Source organism: Monodelphis domestica, chromosome 3 (assembly GCF_027887165.1).
Source record: "Monodelphis domestica isolate mMonDom1 chromosome 3, mMonDom1.pri, whole genome shotgun sequence".
Classification (NCBI taxonomy): Eukaryota; Metazoa; Chordata; class Mammalia; order Didelphimorphia; family Didelphidae; genus Monodelphis; species Monodelphis domestica.
In genome coordinates, this window is record NC_077229.1 from 536,824,759 (window position 1) to 536,845,408 (window position 20,650).

The 20,650-nt window shown below is 34.0% G+C and overlaps 1 protein-coding gene across 1 annotated transcript in view; it reads left to right on the plus strand.

Moving 5' to 3' along the window:
- Positions 1 to 20,397, plus strand: part of YTHDC2 (YTH N6-methyladenosine RNA binding protein C2) — a 77,981-nt gene extending 57,584 nt beyond the window's left edge. Inside the window, exons 23-29 of the mRNA XM_001370029.4 lie at positions 173 to 368; positions 11,197 to 11,306; positions 12,022 to 12,314; positions 14,454 to 14,631; positions 15,789 to 15,992; positions 18,588 to 18,770; positions 19,958 to 20,397. Of these exons, the coding sequence (XP_001370066.1) occupies positions 173 to 368; positions 11,197 to 11,306; positions 12,022 to 12,314; positions 14,454 to 14,631; positions 15,789 to 15,992; positions 18,588 to 18,770; positions 19,958 to 20,038 (1,245 nt within the window). The 3' untranslated portion in view covers positions 20,039 to 20,397. The remainder of the gene's footprint in view (positions 1 to 172; positions 369 to 11,196; positions 11,307 to 12,021; positions 12,315 to 14,453; positions 14,632 to 15,788; positions 15,993 to 18,587; positions 18,771 to 19,957) is intronic.
- The last annotated feature ends 253 nt before the right edge of the window (positions 20,398 to 20,650 follow it).

The window sequence follows — 20,650 nt, forward strand, 5'->3', positions numbered from 1 at the left end:
TGTTACAGAATTGGGACACAGGGTATAAGTTAGCATACATATGTATTTCATGAGAAATCATTCACATTTTGAAATATCTTAAACTGAGCAATAGTTAAATTTTTATAGTTTTATAATCACACATTTTTATTTGTGAGATTATATGTAATTTTATTTTTTATGATTTTAACAGATTCCTCCAGCTAATGGCCAAGCAGCAGCTCTTCAAGCACTCCCCACAGATTGGCTCATATATGATGAAATGACCAGAGCACATAGAATAGCCAATATCCGATGCTGTTCTGCTGTGACACCTGTGACTGTTTCAGTATTTTGTGGACCAGCTAGGTTAGCAAGTAATGCTCTTCAGGAACCTTCATCTTTTAGAGGTAAATATATGCTGATTTGGATAAAAATAGTTGTAATTTAAAGTTCTTATTAAAACAACAATATTATGAAGTAAAAAATCAAACACAGTACGAACATTATGTATAAGGTGCATTGTAAAGATTTATTGCCTTTGCAAAATGCTATTCTGATGTTTTCTCATCACAATATATTCCTGGTTGGCAGGTCATATTGTACTAGAAAGGTTGAATATGATCCCAGCAACAAAATGAGTCACTTTTTGAGGACCTTCCTAGGTTATCCAACTTGATAAATATCAAGTCAGGGCAAACCACTAAATAAAGAAAAATACAAAATGGCCCTTAACCTTTCAGCTCCTACAGTGCCATTGGCAGAGTTCTGGTATAGTGAACAGAGAATGTTAAGAATCTCACAACTTTTGACCATCTCTCAATTTTAATTTAGCTTTATATATATTTTTGCCCATTGCCAAAGGAGCAGCTTTACTACTAGAAAAAAATGAATCATATCAATAACATCTTTATTATAAATAAAATCATAAAAAATTAGAATCACTTTTAAAAACATTATTTCATGAGACATTATCTCATATTGTTGTGCTTATAAGTATTGGAAGAAAGACCACTATGAAAACCAATGTCTATTTCTGAGAACAAAAGCCATAGAATAATTCTATGAAGAATTGCTAACCATCCAAATCAAACCTGTACTTTCTTGACTTCATTACAAAGGTGGAAATAGGGACAATGAGTAAGGATGAAAAATATATTGGACATAGTGAGAGAGGCCAAAACTTATGATTTGCAGAGTTAACATTTGACTCTACATCATAAATACTTGCTTCAAAAAAACTTGGAAATCCCTGGACACACTTAGCACTAAATAATTTCACATAAACACAAAAAAATGAAATATGTTTACACATAGAAAATTGGAACAGATCCAATATTTATGTGGGAGAATTCCTAAATAAGTTGTCTTTACACTCAAATTTGTTAGAGCAAAGATCAAAATAATATAAAATCAAAAGAAAAGAAAATTGAAAAAAATTATAGTATGCATTAAGATAACTTTGACCTAAACTTTTTGAGTAAGTTGTCAGTGTTGAAAATGGGATACAGATGGACAAAAATACATTGGTGCTGAGTGTAATTTATATATATATATATATATATATATATATATATATATATATATATATATACAAAAATAACATCTTAGAAGTTTGACTGATTGACATGATTATATAATAAGATTAAAAATTTCCTTAGTTGCATAACACAATGATATTCAAGAGCAACACCAGTTAAAAATACAAAATCTTATGATCATCAATGGCAGAAGCCATTATTGCTTTATAAAATAGAGGAAACCTAAGAAATTAATCTACTTTAGAGAAAGCTTGGCAGCAACTGAACTAAATAGTCATCCTGAAGGCATTTAGGGATAAAACTGGGAGAAGAGTATAACAGAAGAAAGATGTAGATTGCTAAAATATTTTTTTTTTAAATATATTTTATTTGATCATTTCCAAGCATTATTCGTTAAAGACATAGATCATTTTCTTTTCCTCCCCCCCACCCCCCATAGCCGACGCGTAAGTCCACTGGGCATTAGATGTTTTCTTGATTTGAACCCATTGCTTTGTTGATAGTATTTGCATTAGAGTGTTCATTTAAAGTCTATCCTCTGTCATGTCCCCTCAACCTCTGTATTCAGGCAGTTGCTTTTTCTCGGTGTTTCCACTCCCATAGTTTATCCTTTGCTTATGAATGGTGTTTTTTTTCTCCTGGATCCCTGAAAGTTGTTCAGGGACATTACACCGCCCCTAATGGAGAAGTCCATTACGTTCGATTATACCACAGTGTATTAGTCTCTGTGTACAATGTTCTCCTGGTTCTGCTCCTCTCGCTCTGCATCACTTCCTGGAGGTTGTTCCAGTCTCCATGGAACTTCTCCACTTTATTATTCCTTTGAGCACAATAGTATTCCATCACCAACATATACCACAGTTTGTTCAGCCATTCCCCAATTGATGGGCATCCCCTCGTTTTCCAGTTTTGGGCCACCACAAAGAGCGCAGCTATGAATATTTTTGTACAAGTCTTTGTGTCCATTATCTCTTTGGGGTACAGACCCAGCAGTGCTATGGCTGGGTCAAAGGGTAGATATTCTTTTGTCGCCCTTTGGGCATAGTTCCAAATTGCCCTCCAGAATGGTTGGATCAGTTCACAACTCCACCAGCAATGAATTAATGTCCCTACTTTGCCACATCCCCTCCAGCATTCATTACTTTCCTTTGCTGTTATGTTAGCCAATCTGCTAGGTGTGAGGTGATACCTCAGAGTTGTTTTGATTTGCATCTCTCTGATTATAAGAGATGTAGAACACTTCTTCATGTGCTTGTTAATAGTTTTGATTTCTTTATCTGAGAACTGCCTATCCATTTCCCTTGCCCATTTATCAATTGGAGAATGGCTTGATTTTTTGTACAATTGATTTAGCTCATTATAAATATGAGTAATTAAACCTTTGTCAGAGGTTTCTATGAAGATTTTTTCCCAATTTGTTGTTTTCCTTCTGATTTTAGTTATATTGGTTTTGTTTGTACAAAAGCTTTTTAGTTTGATGTAGTCAAAATTATTTATTTTACATTTTGTGATTCTTTCTATATCTTGCTTGGTTTTAAAGCCTTTCCCCTCCCAAAGGTCTGACATGTATACTATTCTGTGTTTACCCAATTTACTTATGGTTTCCTTCTTTATGTTTAAGTCACTCACCCATTTTGAATTTATCTTGGTGTAGGGTGTGAGGTGTTGATCTATTCCTAGTCTCTCCCACACTGTCTTCCAATTTTCCCAGCAGTTTTTATCGAATAGTGGATTTTTGTCCCAAAAGCTGGGATCTTTGGGTTTATCGTATACTGTCTTGCTGAGGTCGTTTTCCCCCAGTCTATTCCACTGATCTTCCTTTCTGTTTCTTAGCCAGTACCAAATTGTTTTGATGACTGCTGCTTTGTAATATAGTTTGAGGTCTGGGACTGCAAGGCCCCCATCATATGTGTTTTTTTTCATTATTTCCCTGGATATCCTTGATCTTTTGTTCTTCCAAATGAACTTTGTTATGGTTTTTTCTAAATCAGTGAAGAAGTATTTTGGTAGTTCAATGGGTATGGCACTAAATAGATAAATAAGTTTGGGTAGGATGGTCATTTTTATTATATTGGCTCGTCCTATCCATGAGCAGTTAATGTTTTTCCAATTGTTCAAGTCTAGTTTTAGTTGTGTGGCGAGTGTTTTGTAGTTGTGTTCATATAGTTCCTGTGTTTGTCTTGGGAGATAGATTCCTAGGTATTTTATTTTGTCTAAGGTGATTTTGAATGGGATTTCTCTTTCTAGTTCTTGCTGCTGAGCTGTGTTGGAGATATATAGAAAAGCTGATGATTTATGTGGGTTTATTTTGTATCCTGCAACTTTGCTAAAGTTGTTGATTATTTCAATTAGCTTTTTGGTTGAATCTCTAGGATTCTTTAAGTAGACCATCATGTCATCCGCAAAGAGTGATAACTTGGTCTCCTCCTTGCCTATTCTGATGCCTTCAATTTCTTTATCTTCTCTAATTGCTACTGCTAGTGTTTCTAGTACAATGTCAAATAGTAGAGGTGATAATGGGCATCCTTGTTTCACTCCTGATCTTATTGGGAATGCATCTAGTTTATCCCCATTGCAGATGATATTAGCTGTTGGTTTTAGATATATACTGTTTATTATTTTTAGGAATGACCCTTCTATTCCTATGCTTTCTAGTGTTTTTAATAGGAATGGGTGTTGTATTTTATCAAAGGCTTTTTCTGCATCTATTGAGATAATCATGTGGTTCTTGCTAGTTTGCTTGTTGATGTGGTCAATTATGTGGATGGTTTTCCTAATGTTGAACCAGCCCTGCATCCCTGGTATGAATCCTACTTGATCATGGTGAATGATCCTTCTGATCACTTGCTGGAGTCTTTTTGCTAGTATCCTATTTAAAATTTTTGCATCTATATTCATTAGGGAGATTGGTCTATAGTTTTCTTTCTCTGTTTTTGACCTGCCTGGTTTTGGAATCAGTACCATGTTTGTGTCGTAAAAGGAGTTTGGTAGAACTCCCTCTTTGCTTATTATGTCAAATAGTTTGTATAGTATTGGGGTTAACTGTTCTCTGAATGTTTGATAGAATTCACTGGTGAATCCATCAGGCCCTGGGGATTTTTTCTTAGGAAGTTCTTTGATGGCTTGATGGATTTCAATTTCTGATATGGGATTATTTAAGAATTCTATTTCCTCTTCTGTTAGTCTAGGCAGTTTGTATTTTTGTATATATTCATCCATTTCTCCTAAATTGGTGTATTTATTGCCATATAATTGGGCAAAGTAATTTCTAATGATTGCCTTAATTTCCTCCTCATTGGAGGTGCTGTCCCCCTTTTCATCTTTAATGCTGTGAATTTGCTTTTCTTCCTTCCTTTTTTTAATTAGATTGACCAGTACTTTGTCTATTTTGTTTGTTTTTTCAAAGTACCAGCTTCTTGTCTTATTTATTAAATCAATAGTTCTATCACTTTCGATTTTATTAATTTCTCCCTTAATTTTTAGGATTTCTAATTTGGTTTTCTGCTGGGGGTTTTTAATTTGATCGCTTTCGAGTTTTTTCAATTGCATTTCCAATTGATTGATCTCTGCTCTCCCTTGTTTGTTAATATGAGCTTTCAGGGATATGAATTTGCCTCTGATTACCGCTTTGGCTGCATCCCAAAAGGTTTGAAAGGATGTTTCGCCATTGTCATTTTCCTTGATGAAATTATTGTTTCTATGATTTCTTCTTTAGCTAAACGGTTTTGGAGTATCATATTGTTTAATTTCCAATTGGTTTTAGATTTGGTTTTCCATGTACCATTACTGATCATTATTTTTATTGCCTTGTGATCTGAGAAGGCTGCATTCATTATTTCTGCTTTTCTGCATTTGTGTGCTATGTTTCTGTGACCTAATGTATGGTCAATTTTTGTGAATGTGCCATGTGGTGCTGAGAAGAAGGTGTATTCCTTTTTATCCCTATTTATTTTTCTCCATATGTCTATTAATTCTAATTTTTCTAAGATTTCATTCACTTCTTTTACCTCTTTCTTATTTATTTTTTGATTTGATTTATCTAAATTTGATAATGGTTGGTTTAAGTCTCCCACTAGTATGGTTTTATTGTCTATTTCTTCCTTCAATTCTCCTAGTTTCTCCATTAGAAATTTGGGTGCTATATTATTTGGTGCATACATGTTGATTAATGATATTTCCTCATTGCCTATAGTCCCTTTTAACAAAATATAATTACCTTCCCTATCCCTTTTGATCAGGTCTATTTTTGCATTGGCTTTATCAGATATCATGATTACCACTCCTGCCTTCTTTCTATCAGTTGAGGCCCAGAAGGTCTTACTCCATCCTTTAATTCTGACCTTGTGGGTGTCAACCCGCCTCATGTGTGTTTCTTGAAGACAACATATGGTAGGGTTTTGGATTCTAATCCATTCAGCTATTCGTCTACGTTTTATGGGTGAGTTCATCCCATTCACGTTCAAAGTTATGATTGTCATTTGTGGACTCCCTGGCATTTTGATTGCCTTCCCTAATTCTAACCTTTTCTTCTTCGGCTCTACCTTTTAGTCCAGTGATTTACTTTGAATCAGTCCCCCTTGTCCCCTCCCTTGATGTTTCCCTTTTTAGTCCCTCCCTTTTTGTTCCCTCCCCCAACCCCCTCTCTTTCCCTCCCTTTTTGTTCTCCCTCTCCCCCTCCCCCCCTTGGTTTTCCCTTCTCCTTACCCTTGTTGGGTAAGATAGAATTCAAGATCCCAATGGATCTGGATGTTTTTCCCTCTCAGAGTTGATTTCCCTGAGATTGAGGTTTAAGTAACCCCCCCCCCCTCTCTTCCTCTCCTTCTTATAGGAGTTTTCTTCCCCTCCCCTTCCCCTGTGAATCTTTGTGTGAGAACCATTATTCTATTTGGTCTTTCTTTACCCCCTATTTATACATTACATTTTCCCCACATATTAGTATACATAGGTTGATATAAATGTAGTCCTTATAGAAGAGAGTTTGAGTAAAAGAAGATAACATTTTTCCCCTTTCCTTAATATTTACCTTTTCAGGTATTCCTTGCTCTTTGATTTTCGGTATCAAACTTTCCACAGAGCTCTGGTCTTTTCTTTGCAAAAAGTTGGAAGTCTTCTATTTTGTTGAATGCCCATACTTTCCCTTGGAAGTATATAGTCAGTTTTGCTGGGTAGCTGATTCTTGGTTGGAGACCCAGCTCTCTTGCCTTTCTGAAGATCATGTTCCATGCCTTACGATCATTCAGCGTAGAACTTGCAAGATCTTGTGTGACCCTGATTGGCATTCCTTTATATCTAAATTGTCTTTTTCTGGCTTCCTGTAGGATTTTTTCTTTTGTTTGATAGCTTTGGAATTTGGCAATTACATTCCTGGGAGTTGTCTTTTGGGGGTTTAGTGTAGAAGGTGTTCTGTGAGCTCTGTCAGTGGCTGTATTGCCCCCTTGTTCTAGAATCTCTGGGCAATTTTCTTTGATTATATCTTGTATCACCATGTCCAGTTTGGTGTTTATTTCTGGCTTTTCTGGGAGTCCAATTATTCTTAAATTTTCTCTTCTCCCCCTGTTTTCCAGATCTATCACCTTGTCGGTGAGATATTTTATGTTCTCTTCTAATTTCTTGGTGTTTTGGCTTTGCTTTATTAGTTCTTGCTTTAAAGCCTGGTTTTCTTTTACAGTTTGGTCAAACTGGTTTTGTAGATGCGTGAATTTCTTTTGCATCATTTCCCACTTTTCCTCCCAGAGGGCTTCCATCTTTTTGGTCCTTTCTGATTCAAATTCTTCATGGGTTTGTGGAGAGTTTCTATTTCCTTTGGAAGATTTTGGAGAATTTTCTTGTATATCTTCTTCTATCTGCTCTGTATTTTGTATTTTGGCTCCATAGAATGTGTCCAGAGTCGCCCCTTTCTTCTTATTTTTCTTGGTATTTTGGGGCTTCTGTGCTTCTGTGGAGTTTGTCATCTCTGAACGTGGAGGATTGGCTTTTCTTGTCTTTGTCTGGTGATCAGAGGCTTTAGTCCTGGGCAGATGTTGGTTCTATGAGCGTTCCCTGGGTTAAACTGAATATGCCTCACTGGAACTGGAATGGAAGGGTCGGACCACGAGGCCACACTCTCCCTCTGGCTCGATTTCCGGAAGTTGCCTTCAGAATCCCTGGCCGTGAGGCTGTTTCGTTGGCCTACGGGGGGATGGGCTGCCGCTTCCCCAAGCTCCTAGAGCACAGACTTTCACTGAGACTTGGATAGCAGGATCCAGCCCGTGAGGCTGTCTTGCCCGCCCTGAGGGTTGCTGTTGTTTTGACCAGCTCTCTGCAGCGGAGGCCCCAGGCAGTAACTTTCACCCGGACCTACAGGCTCTTTGCAGCGGAGGCCCCAGGCAGTAACTTTCACCCGGACTGGGACTTGGGTAGAAGACCCTGAGGGTTGTTGTTCCTCAGACCCTGCTCTCTGAGCCTGGCGCGGCTGCCGCTTCCGGGAGCCTTGGACTCTGCGCTCCTACCCCTGAGGTCCGAGGGATCTCGGGTTCTGGCTTTTAAGGGGAGCCGTACCTTTTGAACCGGGTCCAGGTCCAGGAGGAGGGTTCCCAGGGTCTGTGCTGTTGATCGTTTTGAATTTCGGCGCCTTAGGAGCTTCTAGTTTGAGATCGGTCGGGAAGGGTTTTCCGGAGATCTGAACTTCAGCTTTCTCTAAGCCGCCATCTTAACCGGAAGTCTGCTAAAATATTTTTAACAAACTTTTCACCATGAAGAACAATGGAGCCACCTCGATGTGCTTATCAAGTAAATAGAAATGCCAGTAAAGAGAACAAATTTGGAAATTTGTTCCCCAGTCATTCAGTTGTGTCCAAACTCTTAATGTCATGGGGTTTTCTTGGCAAAAATACTAGAGTGACTTGCCATTTCCTTCTCCAGTGGATTAAGGCAAACAGGTTAAATGACTTGCCCAAGGTCACACAGCTATTAAATGTCTGAGACTGGATTTGAACTTGAGTCTCCTTGACTCCAGACCCAGCAGTCTAGCTACTGAGCCATCTAGCTACTCCACCCCATCCCCAGGTTAGATCCTAGTGGGATTAGCTTGGAAGTAATACAATTGTGAAAGTGTTGAGTGAATAAAATTCACAGGTTATTTGTAGAAAAGGAACCAAAGATATGGAAAAATCTTGAACCTTATTAATACCCCCCAAAATAAGATAAAAAACCTGTCAACAACTATATAACAGTTGTATGATAATAATCTATTGTCACATCAAAGACATCCTTGATGGATGGTATTAGTATTGAGCAAACCTACTTTCTTAGCAATGTTCTATAGTAGATCATATCTTTACCTTCATATAATTGAAAAATGTGTACATAAAAATCTCATTGTGTATAGTTTGTTGACTATTGAATAACAAAAGATGCATTTGAATAGATAACACCCAAACCATAGTCTTAAAGACCTTCTTTCTATAAATTCTTTCTCATACATAAATCAAAATGATTAATAATATCTAATTTTCCATATAATACTTTTAAGGTTCATAAGGCACTTTATGTACAGTATCTTTTTTTCTGTGTTAGAATGAAACAGTATAGGAATTCTGTGAACAACTTGATATAAATCTTCCAAATCAAATCCATCTAGCCTGATACTCGGTGACTTTGGTGGAAAGGTAGGAAAATGGGAAGATGAAGAGAAATAAATGTGAAAATGTGATTCCAGAGAAAGAAATTAAATTGACCAAAAACTTGACAGTTGCACTTCTGCCTTGTATCTCTATGTCATGAACTCTTTTCTTAAAAAAAAAATTGTTAGACAAGGTGAGCATTGAAGTAACTTCTCCAAGAATGATATTGACTACATTTTAACAGCCTAGAAAAGAAATGCTATTTACTTGAGATTTATTGTGTAGTTAGCTATATATGTATTGTCAGACTGTTGACACATTATAGGTAAGACCAAAATTTATAATAACAAGGACAAAGAATTGTAATCAGAAGATAGTGAACAAGTAAGACAATTTAAATTATTTAAACAAACTAAGATTAAAATGGGAAGTGGATATCATAAATGACATCAACACCAACTAATTATTTCATTCAAAAGTTAAACCAACATATATTAATTTCTATAATAAGGAGATCACAAAAAAATATGGGATATAATTTAGGAAATAATTGCTTTGCTGGCCAAATAGAGAGAAATAACTGGTGTAACCATTAAAAAATACTGTGAGCAATCTTCATAGCAAAACAGAATTTATTTTAAATGCGCATTTCACATAAATCTGTGGTCTGCAGACTTTTAGTAGCCCCAGACACTGAGCTTTGACTTGAGAGGCATGTGTGTGTGTGTGTGTGTATACATATAGACTACACAAATTCATTTCTTAGGAGATCTGATAAATAGGATTTTTTTTTTGGCAAAATGATTTTTTTCTCCCTTTGGGGGGCATGCTTAGCAGTGCTCCCTTAGCAAGAAAGTCTGCCAGGTGGGATTTTTTCTTGTGAAAATCAGATCCTCCCTTGAAGGACTGGACACCCTTTTGACAGGAAGTTGTAGGTTTTTCTTAGCAGGAAGACTGGACACCTTCTTGATGAGAAAGTCTAGTGTTTTTTTTGGCAGAATGGTCAGATTATGCCATATTTTGTTCCCCTCCCCTCCATATATGGTAATAATAAGATAGCCAGTGTTATTCTGTAGCTTCAAAACTAGCTGAAATAACAGGTTTAGAAACTCCTGGATATATTTCAAGATATTGAAGGCATGCACAGACTTCCTTAGCAAAGATATCTACAGGGAATTGTATTATTAATTTTAATTAAGCATACTACAGTTATTGATCATTGTTTCTTTTAACAGTTACTTAATAATTGGAATTATTCCTTACTACTGATTACAACATCTTTAAAATACTGATTAACTAATAGGGTTACATTCAGAGAATGTACGGTTATACAGAGGAATAAAATAATGAATGTAAACTAAAGTTGCTTAATTAGCTTATCTTTTATGTTGACACTGAGTTAGACTATAAATTAATTGGAAATATTGTATGAAGCAGGATGATGAATGACTATGAGCACTATCATAGAGCAGTCAGAAGCAGTATAAAACTACTTTAATAGCAAGTCTCTCAGATGCATTCAAAGGCTACAAATAAGAAGACAAATGGAAAAAAATATTCAAAAGCTTTTAACACAAGTTATCAAGAATAATGAAACCACCACATGAATTCTAACATCACAGTTTCTGAGGTACTTATAAATGAAGAGGACAAAGATGAAAAAAATCTAGATTAAATCAAGTATGCATAGTTTATCTATTTTTGAGACATTACAATTGAAAGGATATTAAGAAACCAATATACAAGTTTCTATATTTCATACATTCTAGATAAATGGTTTCTACATTTCCAAAATATCTTAAGATTTATATGTGCATTCCTCACTATGAAAATAATAACTGAATTTACGTAGTGTTTTATAGTTTGTAAAATGCATTACTTGTATGTATCTAAATGATTACTTGAGCTTTCCTAATGGGTTTGCTTTTCTTCTACCACCTCCCATTTCATTCCTCCTTGCTGGCATTTGAGTCAGGGAAAGCTAGAAGAGATCTGTCCATATAAATATTTAAGTCAGGGAGATTTTTGTGAGCCTGGGAACATATTATATGCTAAAATTTGCATATTTTTTCTTCCTTAATATTTTGTTTGAATAGTGGATGGTGTTCCTAATGACAGCAGTGACAGTGAAATGGAAGATAGGACCACTGCTAATTTGGCTGCCTTGAAACTGGATGAGTGGCTAAATTTCAAAATGGATCCAGAGGTAGTTCTCTTTCAGTAGACTATATAAGCATATTGGGCAACTGTGTTTAAGTGATTTTTTTCTAAACAGTTCTCTCCCCTGAATATTAGGAGAAGTCTTTGTTACTGTTATTCTCACAGTAGACTCTTATCTTTAGATGAACTTTTTGCTCAGTCCAAAGATAGGTAGAAAAATCAAGTTCATGGCCACAAGAGAGAAAAGTTAGGTAGCATTTCAGTGAACCTGGGAGAATTTCTGAAAGATAGTTCCTCACAGAACACAGAACTTTAGTGGTAAAAAAGAGTGTATGGTATGTTAGCATGGGGTTCATAGTCAGAAGACCTGTGTTTGAATCTCCTGTCATTTACTACCTGTTTCATGCCACCTAGTTATGCCTTAGTTTCCTAATATTTGTAAAACGAAGTAGTTGGTGATCTCTGAGGTCCCTTCCATCTTTAAGTTCTTTGATACGAAGAACTTCTAAAAGATTGGTTTACTTTCCTTCTACTTACTTAGGGAGAATGTGTGAAAAAGAGAGGGAAGACTGAGAGGAGAGGAAAAAAAGCTGGTAGAAAGAACAAGTTTTCTCTAAAATTATGGGTAAAATTATGAGATAAATATAAATCCACATTTTTTTCTTTGGAACCTTCAAAATACCCTAAATAATATAACAAGCAATTATTTAGTAGATCCCATGTTTCAGCATGAATTCTAATTGAATAAAAATTATTTACAGGCTGCCAGCTTATTGCTACAACTTAGACAAAAATGGCATAGTTTATTTTTGCGCCGTATGAGAGCTCCTTCCAAGCCTTGGTCTCAAGTTGATGAAGCAACTATAAGAGCAATTATAGCCGTTTTAAGCACAGAAGAACAGTCTGCAGGATTACAGCAACCATCAGGAATTGGCCAGCGACCAAGACCAATGTCTTCAGAGGAACTTCCTTTAGCATCTTCTTGGAGGTCAAATAATAGCAGGAAAAGTTCAGCAGATACTGAATTCTCTGATGACTCTTCTAATGCAGAACGGTAAATATTTTAGATTTTTAAGAAATTTAGAAACTGTATGAAGAAAATTTATGTGTGTAGAAAAATTCACTGTAGCATTTATTTACTTCCCTTTCCTTCTTTCCTATTTTCCCTTCTCCCATCTTCTTTCCTTCAGTTTTCCTCTTCTTCACTAAGAATTGATAGCAGCATCAGTATAAATTGCTCTATTGAAATCCTGCCCTTAAATCTTTAAAATATCTCAAAATTGGGAAAAGACACTTTAAAAAGTTGAATATTATCTTATACTATAGACTAGTAGATTTAATAATTTTCCACTGGGCCAATGGAAAATGTGTTATGCTTCCTCTTTCCTGTTAGTGGAATTTGGAATCCAAATTGTTTTGATATTTTATAATTTCATTTCAATTTAATAAACGTTTATTCATTACTTAATATGTGTAAAGTGCTATGCCAAGCACTGTGGATATTAAGACCCAAATGAAATTTTTATGCATTCTACCAGATTATTAAGCACCTGTTATTTGCTGGGCACTATAATAGGCACTGGGGATAAAAAGACAAAATAGAATGATCCTTGTCCTCAAGGAGCTTACAGTCTGTTATATAGCAAATAGAACAGCCAACTCAAACAGTGATTTAAATAAATTTAAAACTACCTAGAATTTCCCAAAATCTTGGTGGCTAAGATTTTTTTTTTCATGTAAGAGAAAAGAATTACCCCATAATGTCCTAATATTATTAGTACCATTATTTTAATTTTATTTAGCTTCAACCTTATTCAGCTTTTCCTCTGAATTTTAGTTCTAGTAAGCAGTATTTAAACATGGCGAAGTTTTGTAGGTTTCTCAACTACATTTTTTGTTGTATCAAAATTAACTGAAAAGGAGCAGCTGGGTGGCACAGTGGGTAAAGGCCCGGGCCTGGAGTCTAGAGGACCTGAATTCAGATGTTACCTCAGACACTTTATAGTGGTGTGACCCTGAGAAAGTCATATAACTCTTCTTGCTCTTCTGTTTTTGAGTTGTTACTAAGATAGAAGGTAAGGGTTTTTAAAAAGTAACTAAAACACTTACAGAGGGAAAAGTACTAAATAACTTTAATGCCTCTTTCCCGGTTTTCATTGTTAATATGTTTTATGTTTCAACTTATATGTCTGTCCCAGAAATAATGCTAGGTTGATGAAATTTATTAAAAGAACAAATTTTAAAATCTTTCTTTCAGTATGCTAGTTTAGTTTGTCTTGAAATCAGAGTAAAGTATCTTTTAAGAATTTTTCAAAGTTTGCAAAATATGGAGGAAGATAGAATCTTGTTACAAATATTTGGAGAATTATGGAATGTTAGAGCTAGATGATACCTAAAGATTACCCCCTCTTTTTATATATGAAGAAATTGAGGCCAAAGGAAGTTAGTAGCAGAGCTGGAACTAGAACCTATATTTCCAATACTTTAGTATTCTACCCATTCTTTTGTATTGTAGAGTATATTTATTCTGTCTGTTGTACAGGACTCTTGGGTCTTTTAAATTCTTTTTTAGAAAAGACCAGTAGGATGATGTTATATATATTATGCATATCTGAAGCCATCAAAGTTTAAAAGATATTTCAGTATAAAACAGTTATTAAAAATTCATGAGAAGTCTCATGGAAGATCAGAATATTTGGGTTCAAGTGCTTTCTTTGATGCATACAGGACACCTTGACCTGGGCAAGTCACAATCTCTCGGTGGTCCCTGGTGACTAAGATTATAAATTAATTGTAAACTAATTGCTATTTTACATTGGTAAAAGGAGTTTTTTCACTGAGAACCAATGAAGTCACAAATCTGAAATTTTTTTATGTGGTTGACATCACTTTTGATTGCTAAAAAGCAGTTAGGAATTTTCAAATGGCACTATATATAGGGTTTATTGATGAAATTTTTTAGCTGTTGGGAAGTTGATCAACTTTTTACAGAGAGTAAATGTAAAATACAAATTTATATTTTTAACTTCCAAATATTAATATGGAAAATTGTAGTTTCTTTGTGAATTACCATTCCATAAAATATAATTTTAAACCCTTGCAGAACATTAAAAAATTTTATTGGAATTAAATTAGCTTTATTTTTATAAGGTTACTTACCAAGTTGCCTTTGCTATCCTTCCCATTCTACAAGAGTCTTGATGAAGTCTCCATCTCCAGCATTCCACCCACCCCAGAAATATAAGGATAGAGGTATTTTGCATCCTAAACGAAGCTCTGATGATCGATCTGACCAATCTTCTGTGAAATCTACAGATAGTAGTAGTTATCCTAGTCCTTGTGCTAGTCCTTCTCCTCCATCCTCAGGAAAGGTAGAGTATCTGTTTCTATAAACTTAAAAATAAGTGAATATGACCAGATTTTTAGCTGTGGTTTTAATGTTGCATTTATAACTATATAAAGGTCATTGTGAAATGCAATTAGAGAGTTGTGTACATACTTTCTAATTTATCCATTCATAAACAATTACCTTTGGGTCAAAAAATGAGTATCTTATGTTCTTGTGATGTGGTTTATAATTATTTCAAAGGAGAATTTGAAAACTATACTTAATCTTTGGGATGAACTTTTTATTGTACTTAAAAAACTGAATGAAGGAAATTCAGTAAATATAACTAAATCTACTTATTAGTATTGCCATGTATAAAATTCTGTAGGGATAGATTTGAAAATATAAGTTTTTATGGAGTTGGTTTATATGAATGATTTTCAGTATTTGAATATTAGCCTCCTGTGTTTGATAATTTCTTGAAATACAGGTATGAATGTACATACATATATATATATTAAATTGTGAATATTGAATTAAAATCTAAATATATAACAAGTAAATACCCAAATGTTGTCATTTCATTTAAAAAATTTTCCAAGAATTAATGTTAAATAATAAAAAAAGAATTTGTTTTTTCATTCTTAATAAAATTTTATTTTAATTTATTTTAAGTTTAATGGCAGGAAGATACTTTCATTTTAATAGGCTTCTTTTTTTCCATAACAGATATTTTGAAGACACTAAAATATGCACTCTAGTTCTACTAACTACATTTTGTGGAGAATTTTCATCATATTGGAATTATTTGACTTTTAAATATTTGTTAGGTTAGTTCCTCCAAATGAATTTGGCTTTGAAATACTTAGGGATTTTATTTTTTATAGGAGTCGATAAATGGGACTGGGAACATTTGGGGTATTGGAATATAGAGAGAGAATAAATGAGACCAAAATCAGAAATTAAACTCATTTTTGTACTTAAAAATTACACGAATAAAGTATTTTGGATACATACATAATTTTATATTTAACATTTTGGAGGGAAATAATACTAATATCAGCATATTCTCATGGAATACTAATCCTAGTGTCTGAAAAGTGTTCTGTTAGATTATCTTGATTTGTCTTTTTAGCACTTACTTTTAAGTGAGCTTTTGGATTTTATGTTACCTTTCAAAAATTAAATACTCTTTTGCAGGGTTCAAAATCCCCTTCACCAAGGCCAAATATGCCAGTTCGATACTTCATAATGAAAAGTAGCAATCTGAGAAATCTTGAGATTTCTCAACAGAAGGGTATATGGTCTACAACTCCTAGCAATGAGCGAAAATTAAATAGAGCCTTTTGGGAGAGCAGCATGGTTTATTTGGTGTTTTCTGTTCAAGGATCTGGACATTTCCAGGTAAGTCATCCTAATACATTAAAATGCTTTGGGGTTCTTTTACTTATGACTATAGATGGGCATGTGCATATCTCAACTCATTGAAATACTCTTTTCTTTTTGTCTCCTAGCCCCTACCCTCACTCCCAGTTTATTTTATCATTGCTTTGCATTTACCTTTCTGTCCTTTGTACTTACCCAAATTTCTAAAGAATAGTGTCTAATTTCTTTTTATTCCAGTCAATTAAGACACTGCCCTATTGGTAGTAAACACTTAAGTAGACATTAGGACTTGGTTTACTCATTGTATCATGCCTGAAGGCATTATATGTGAGGAAAAAAGAACCTTAAAAAGGGAACTCAATGGTATATGTAGCCTACCTCAAAAAATAATTACAATAGCTCACATTTAAGTGTAAGTATTTTTTGTAAGCATCATTTCCATTTTACAGATGGAGAAACTGAGGATTAGGTTAAGTGATTTGCCTACAGTTACTTAGCTACAAAATGTGGAACTCAGAACTTGAACTTTTGATTCTTGTTTATTACTCACTCTATTATAATGCCTCTCACTATATTAATCTTCATCTCTGGGAAAATAAGCAAGACTGATAACAATAACAATTATAATAATAGAATTTATTTAAGGTTTGCCAAATACATTTTAATTAATTTGATTCTCATAACAACCTTGTGAGATAGATACCATTATTAGCTTTGTTTTATATATGAGAAAACTGAGGCACAGAAGTTAAGTCATATTACTGAGCTGAGTCACTATAGTCTAAGGCAAAATTTAGGCTAAAGTCTTCCTAAACTCCAAGTCCAACACTAGATGGGGAGGGAATTTAAGACTGGATAAAGAAAGTTGTCAGGCTTGTAGCAAAATCCTGAAATGTGTTATTCTAGTTAATTTGTTTTCTATCTTTCTGGTATTTGAATTGTACAACTGCAGGACTTATTACTATTTCAACTAAATAGCAGTGTGACACTGTGAGCAGAATCTCTTGAAAATTTCAGAACATTTTCAAGACCAGACAGTACCTTAGTTATAGTCCCAGTTCTCCACAGATTGTGGAAAGGACTCATAATTAGTTACCAAACCATTTTATAGTTTGCTTCATCCCAATATTGCTTCTTTCATAATCAGACCCTTTGAAGATTTAGCTACATTTCTACTTTGTAATTAACTTGGCTTCTTTTGATTTTTATTCCCTGGTCCTCTAGAGTCACTTTATCACTTTGGACTTCAGATCATACTCTATTGACTTTACAGACATTTCCTCTTTTTTCTGGTGATGGACAATTCTGGGAGAATGCTTATATGCGTCTGAGAGCTTGGAAGTTATACTGTAGTTCTCTGACTAATGTGTGGGTGAAATATGTTCAATTTGCTTAAAACATATTCCCTAGTGAATTACTAAAACTGATTCCATCCTTCAGTAAAACTAAACTTCCTTCATTTCTAAACTAGGACCTGGGCCTAGGCTAGCTAGCAGCAATTTTCCCTGATAGTGTAAGCTCATCATCAACTCTTTAAAAATTTATGCCTTTTGGATTGCCCATTAAGTTCCTGTTTCCTGAGATATAAAAAAATTACTTCTTGTACAGAGATGGAAACTCTAGTTTCATCAGTATTATCAAACTACTTGGCATTGTAGACAAGTATTTTCTGCAATGTAAAAGCTTATTAAGTCCTTCAAATCCTCAGAGATTAAGTGTCTTGTCCATGGTCCCAGAGACAGTTTGTTTTAGAGGTGGAACTTGAATCCAGGGTTTCCATATTCTCTGAATCCTGCTCTATAATTTTCTGTGCTGCCTCTTATAGTGAATAAACAGAGAGGTCATTTTCTCTAAGGGAAGAAGAAATTCATCCTTCAAAACACTGAAATTAATAAAATAATGAAATTCTTATGTAAACTTTTAGAAATAAAGGTTAAGCAGTAAAGATTACTGTGAAATGACTTATAGACAAAATTGCATTGTTTAAATATTGTCTATTAATTTTGCTAGTATATATGTGTGTATATCACATAATAATAAAGGTTTTTAAAAAGCTTAGCACAGTTCTTGGCACATAGTAAGTGCTTCATAAATGCTTGTTGTCCTAGGAAATATAGTGGATATCTATCCTAGGTCATATAGTAGATAAATAGTGGTCTGTCTTGTCCAGAGTCAAGAAGACTTGATTTCACATTTCCTTTCTGATACATACTAGCTATATGACCTGGAGCAAGACACTTAACCTCTTAGTGACCCACACAATGAACTAACACTATAAGTTGCAGAACAGGTGCTGATCTGCTTGACAAAACCATAGATCTTATCTTTTAAAAATTGTGTATATCTGTATCTCTCTTTCTATATATATGTGTGTGTGTGTGTGTGTGTGTGTGTGTGTGTGTGTGTGTATACTTACATATATATAGTTATATATATATAACTCATGCTAATAAATTATCTTTATAAGTTTTTGTAGATTTTTCTCCTAGTTTTATTTAAATATGAATCAGTACCATTTTTTATAATTTGTGACACATGTTAACATTACATTTTAAAATATTAAAGCAGACATTTCAAAAATCTTGAATATTTTTTCTCTAAATTTCACTACAGGGGTTTTCAAGGATGTCTTCAGAGATAGGACGGGAAAAGAGTCAGGATTGGGGCTCAGCAGGTCTTGGAGGAGTGTTCAAGGTGGAATGGATACGAAAAGAAAGTCTTCCTTTTCAGTTTGCACACCATTTACTCAATCCTTGGAATGACAATAAGAAAGTACAAATAAGCAGAGATGGACAGGTATATTAAATATGTTGCTTTTTGGTATTATAGAAAAATACTTTTCCCCCCTTCTATTGTCCAGCGTTTTGTTTTAAAGATTAATGCTATTGTGTTGATCATTTATATGTAGGAAATTGTGGATTAAGTTCTATGAACTTTTGAGATGGTTTTTGTATCATTGTTCACATTTTACAGATGGGAAAACTAAAAATTAGGTTAATCCTATTGACATTAATTCACTAACTTCATTACTACTAATCAGAAGTTTTGCAAATTTAACTATCATTTTGCTAAATTATAAAATCTTTCAACAGTTATTGCAATTTTGTTTTGCCTTTCTAATTTCTTGGAATATTTAGTCAAGGAGATACTTTAGAGACTAATAATGAGCCCTTGATCAAATTCCTAAAGATGAAAATAATCATTTATCTTTTCATGGTTTAATCATCATTATAAGTGTTATATTTTTAAGTTTTTCTTTTTGTTAAAGTTCTAGAAAATATTTTCCTTTAAGTATATGATATTATTTTTAAGAAAACAAAAAAAGATTTAGAAGCTTATCTAATAACTTTTCAAATCAATAGAATGACTTCTGTAAATGAGTATCTTCTAGATTTGTTTGCTTTTTAGAAAAAGGACTAATGGGTTACTCTTTTGCATACTTTGGTTCTTATTCATTTAAAAGATAATATTTTGTTTGCAATGTTTACTCAGCCTCTCTAGCAGTTTCTCATACTATTTTCATATATTCATTGGTGTAGGCAAACTGAATAATTTGTTATTCCAAGCCACTTTGTTCCTTTCCTTTTTGCGTCAATACTTTTTAACTTTCTATCAATTCCTGGGATTCTATTCTCTATCCTGATCTTTGTTGAAATTCTACCTAGCCTTTAAAATCCAACTCAAATGCCTACCTTTTTTATGAAATCATCCCCATCCCCTTCCCATCCCCAGACCTCCTTATATATTTTTCAGATAATATTGTATTTATTTGTTTTGCTAAACCTCCTCATCCCATCTTAGTTGGGAAATTTAAGCTCCCTAAAACCTGAAACTGTGAGGCATTTAAACATGTGTGTTTCTTCTAGCACCTAGTAATAGTGTTTTATATGTAGCTGACATCAGTCCATCACATATTCTGATGTCTAGCCCAGGAGAAAAATGTTATTTTCTTTTGTGTTTAATTTTTATTATTTTTCACATAGGAATTGGAGCCCCAGGTTGGAGAACAACTCTTACAGTTATGGGAACGTATTCCTCTAGGAGAGAAAAATGCAACTGATTGACATTTAGCTTATGGTAGCATACTTTGAGGTATTGTTGAAGTTTTCTAAATACTGACTATTTTATGTTGATAAAGGACTTAAGCTAAATATTTTAAGTCATTTTTAAAAGTGCTTTAAATGCTAAAAAATGTCATATCTGTTTATGACCACTGAATGCACTGACTTGCAAGAACTAAAGGTGGGGGGAATGACTAATGACTGGGACCTTGTAATTCATGATCTTGGTCTAGAATCACCTTCTCACAACAGAGAAAAGGATAATTTTAATTTTTGAAGATCATAGTGAATGATCATACAGTGTATGTTGGCAATGTTTTTGATTGAATAAAACTGGAATAAATTCGTTTCTGCATTTGAAATTGAATGGCCCTTATTTTTATACGTTGGAAATTTTTTAAAAATTGAAATTATCTAAAGTATTGTCTTAAAAGACTGTTATTGATAACTTTTAAGAGTAACAAATTATTTTCTTTCTGAAAAATTAATCATACATAATATTAGTCATATCTAAATTTGGGTAAAGCTTTTAGGATTTATATTTTTCTCCTGAGAACAAAAATTCTCAAAATGTCACTAACACTTATATTGGACAAGGACTAATTATATGACGAT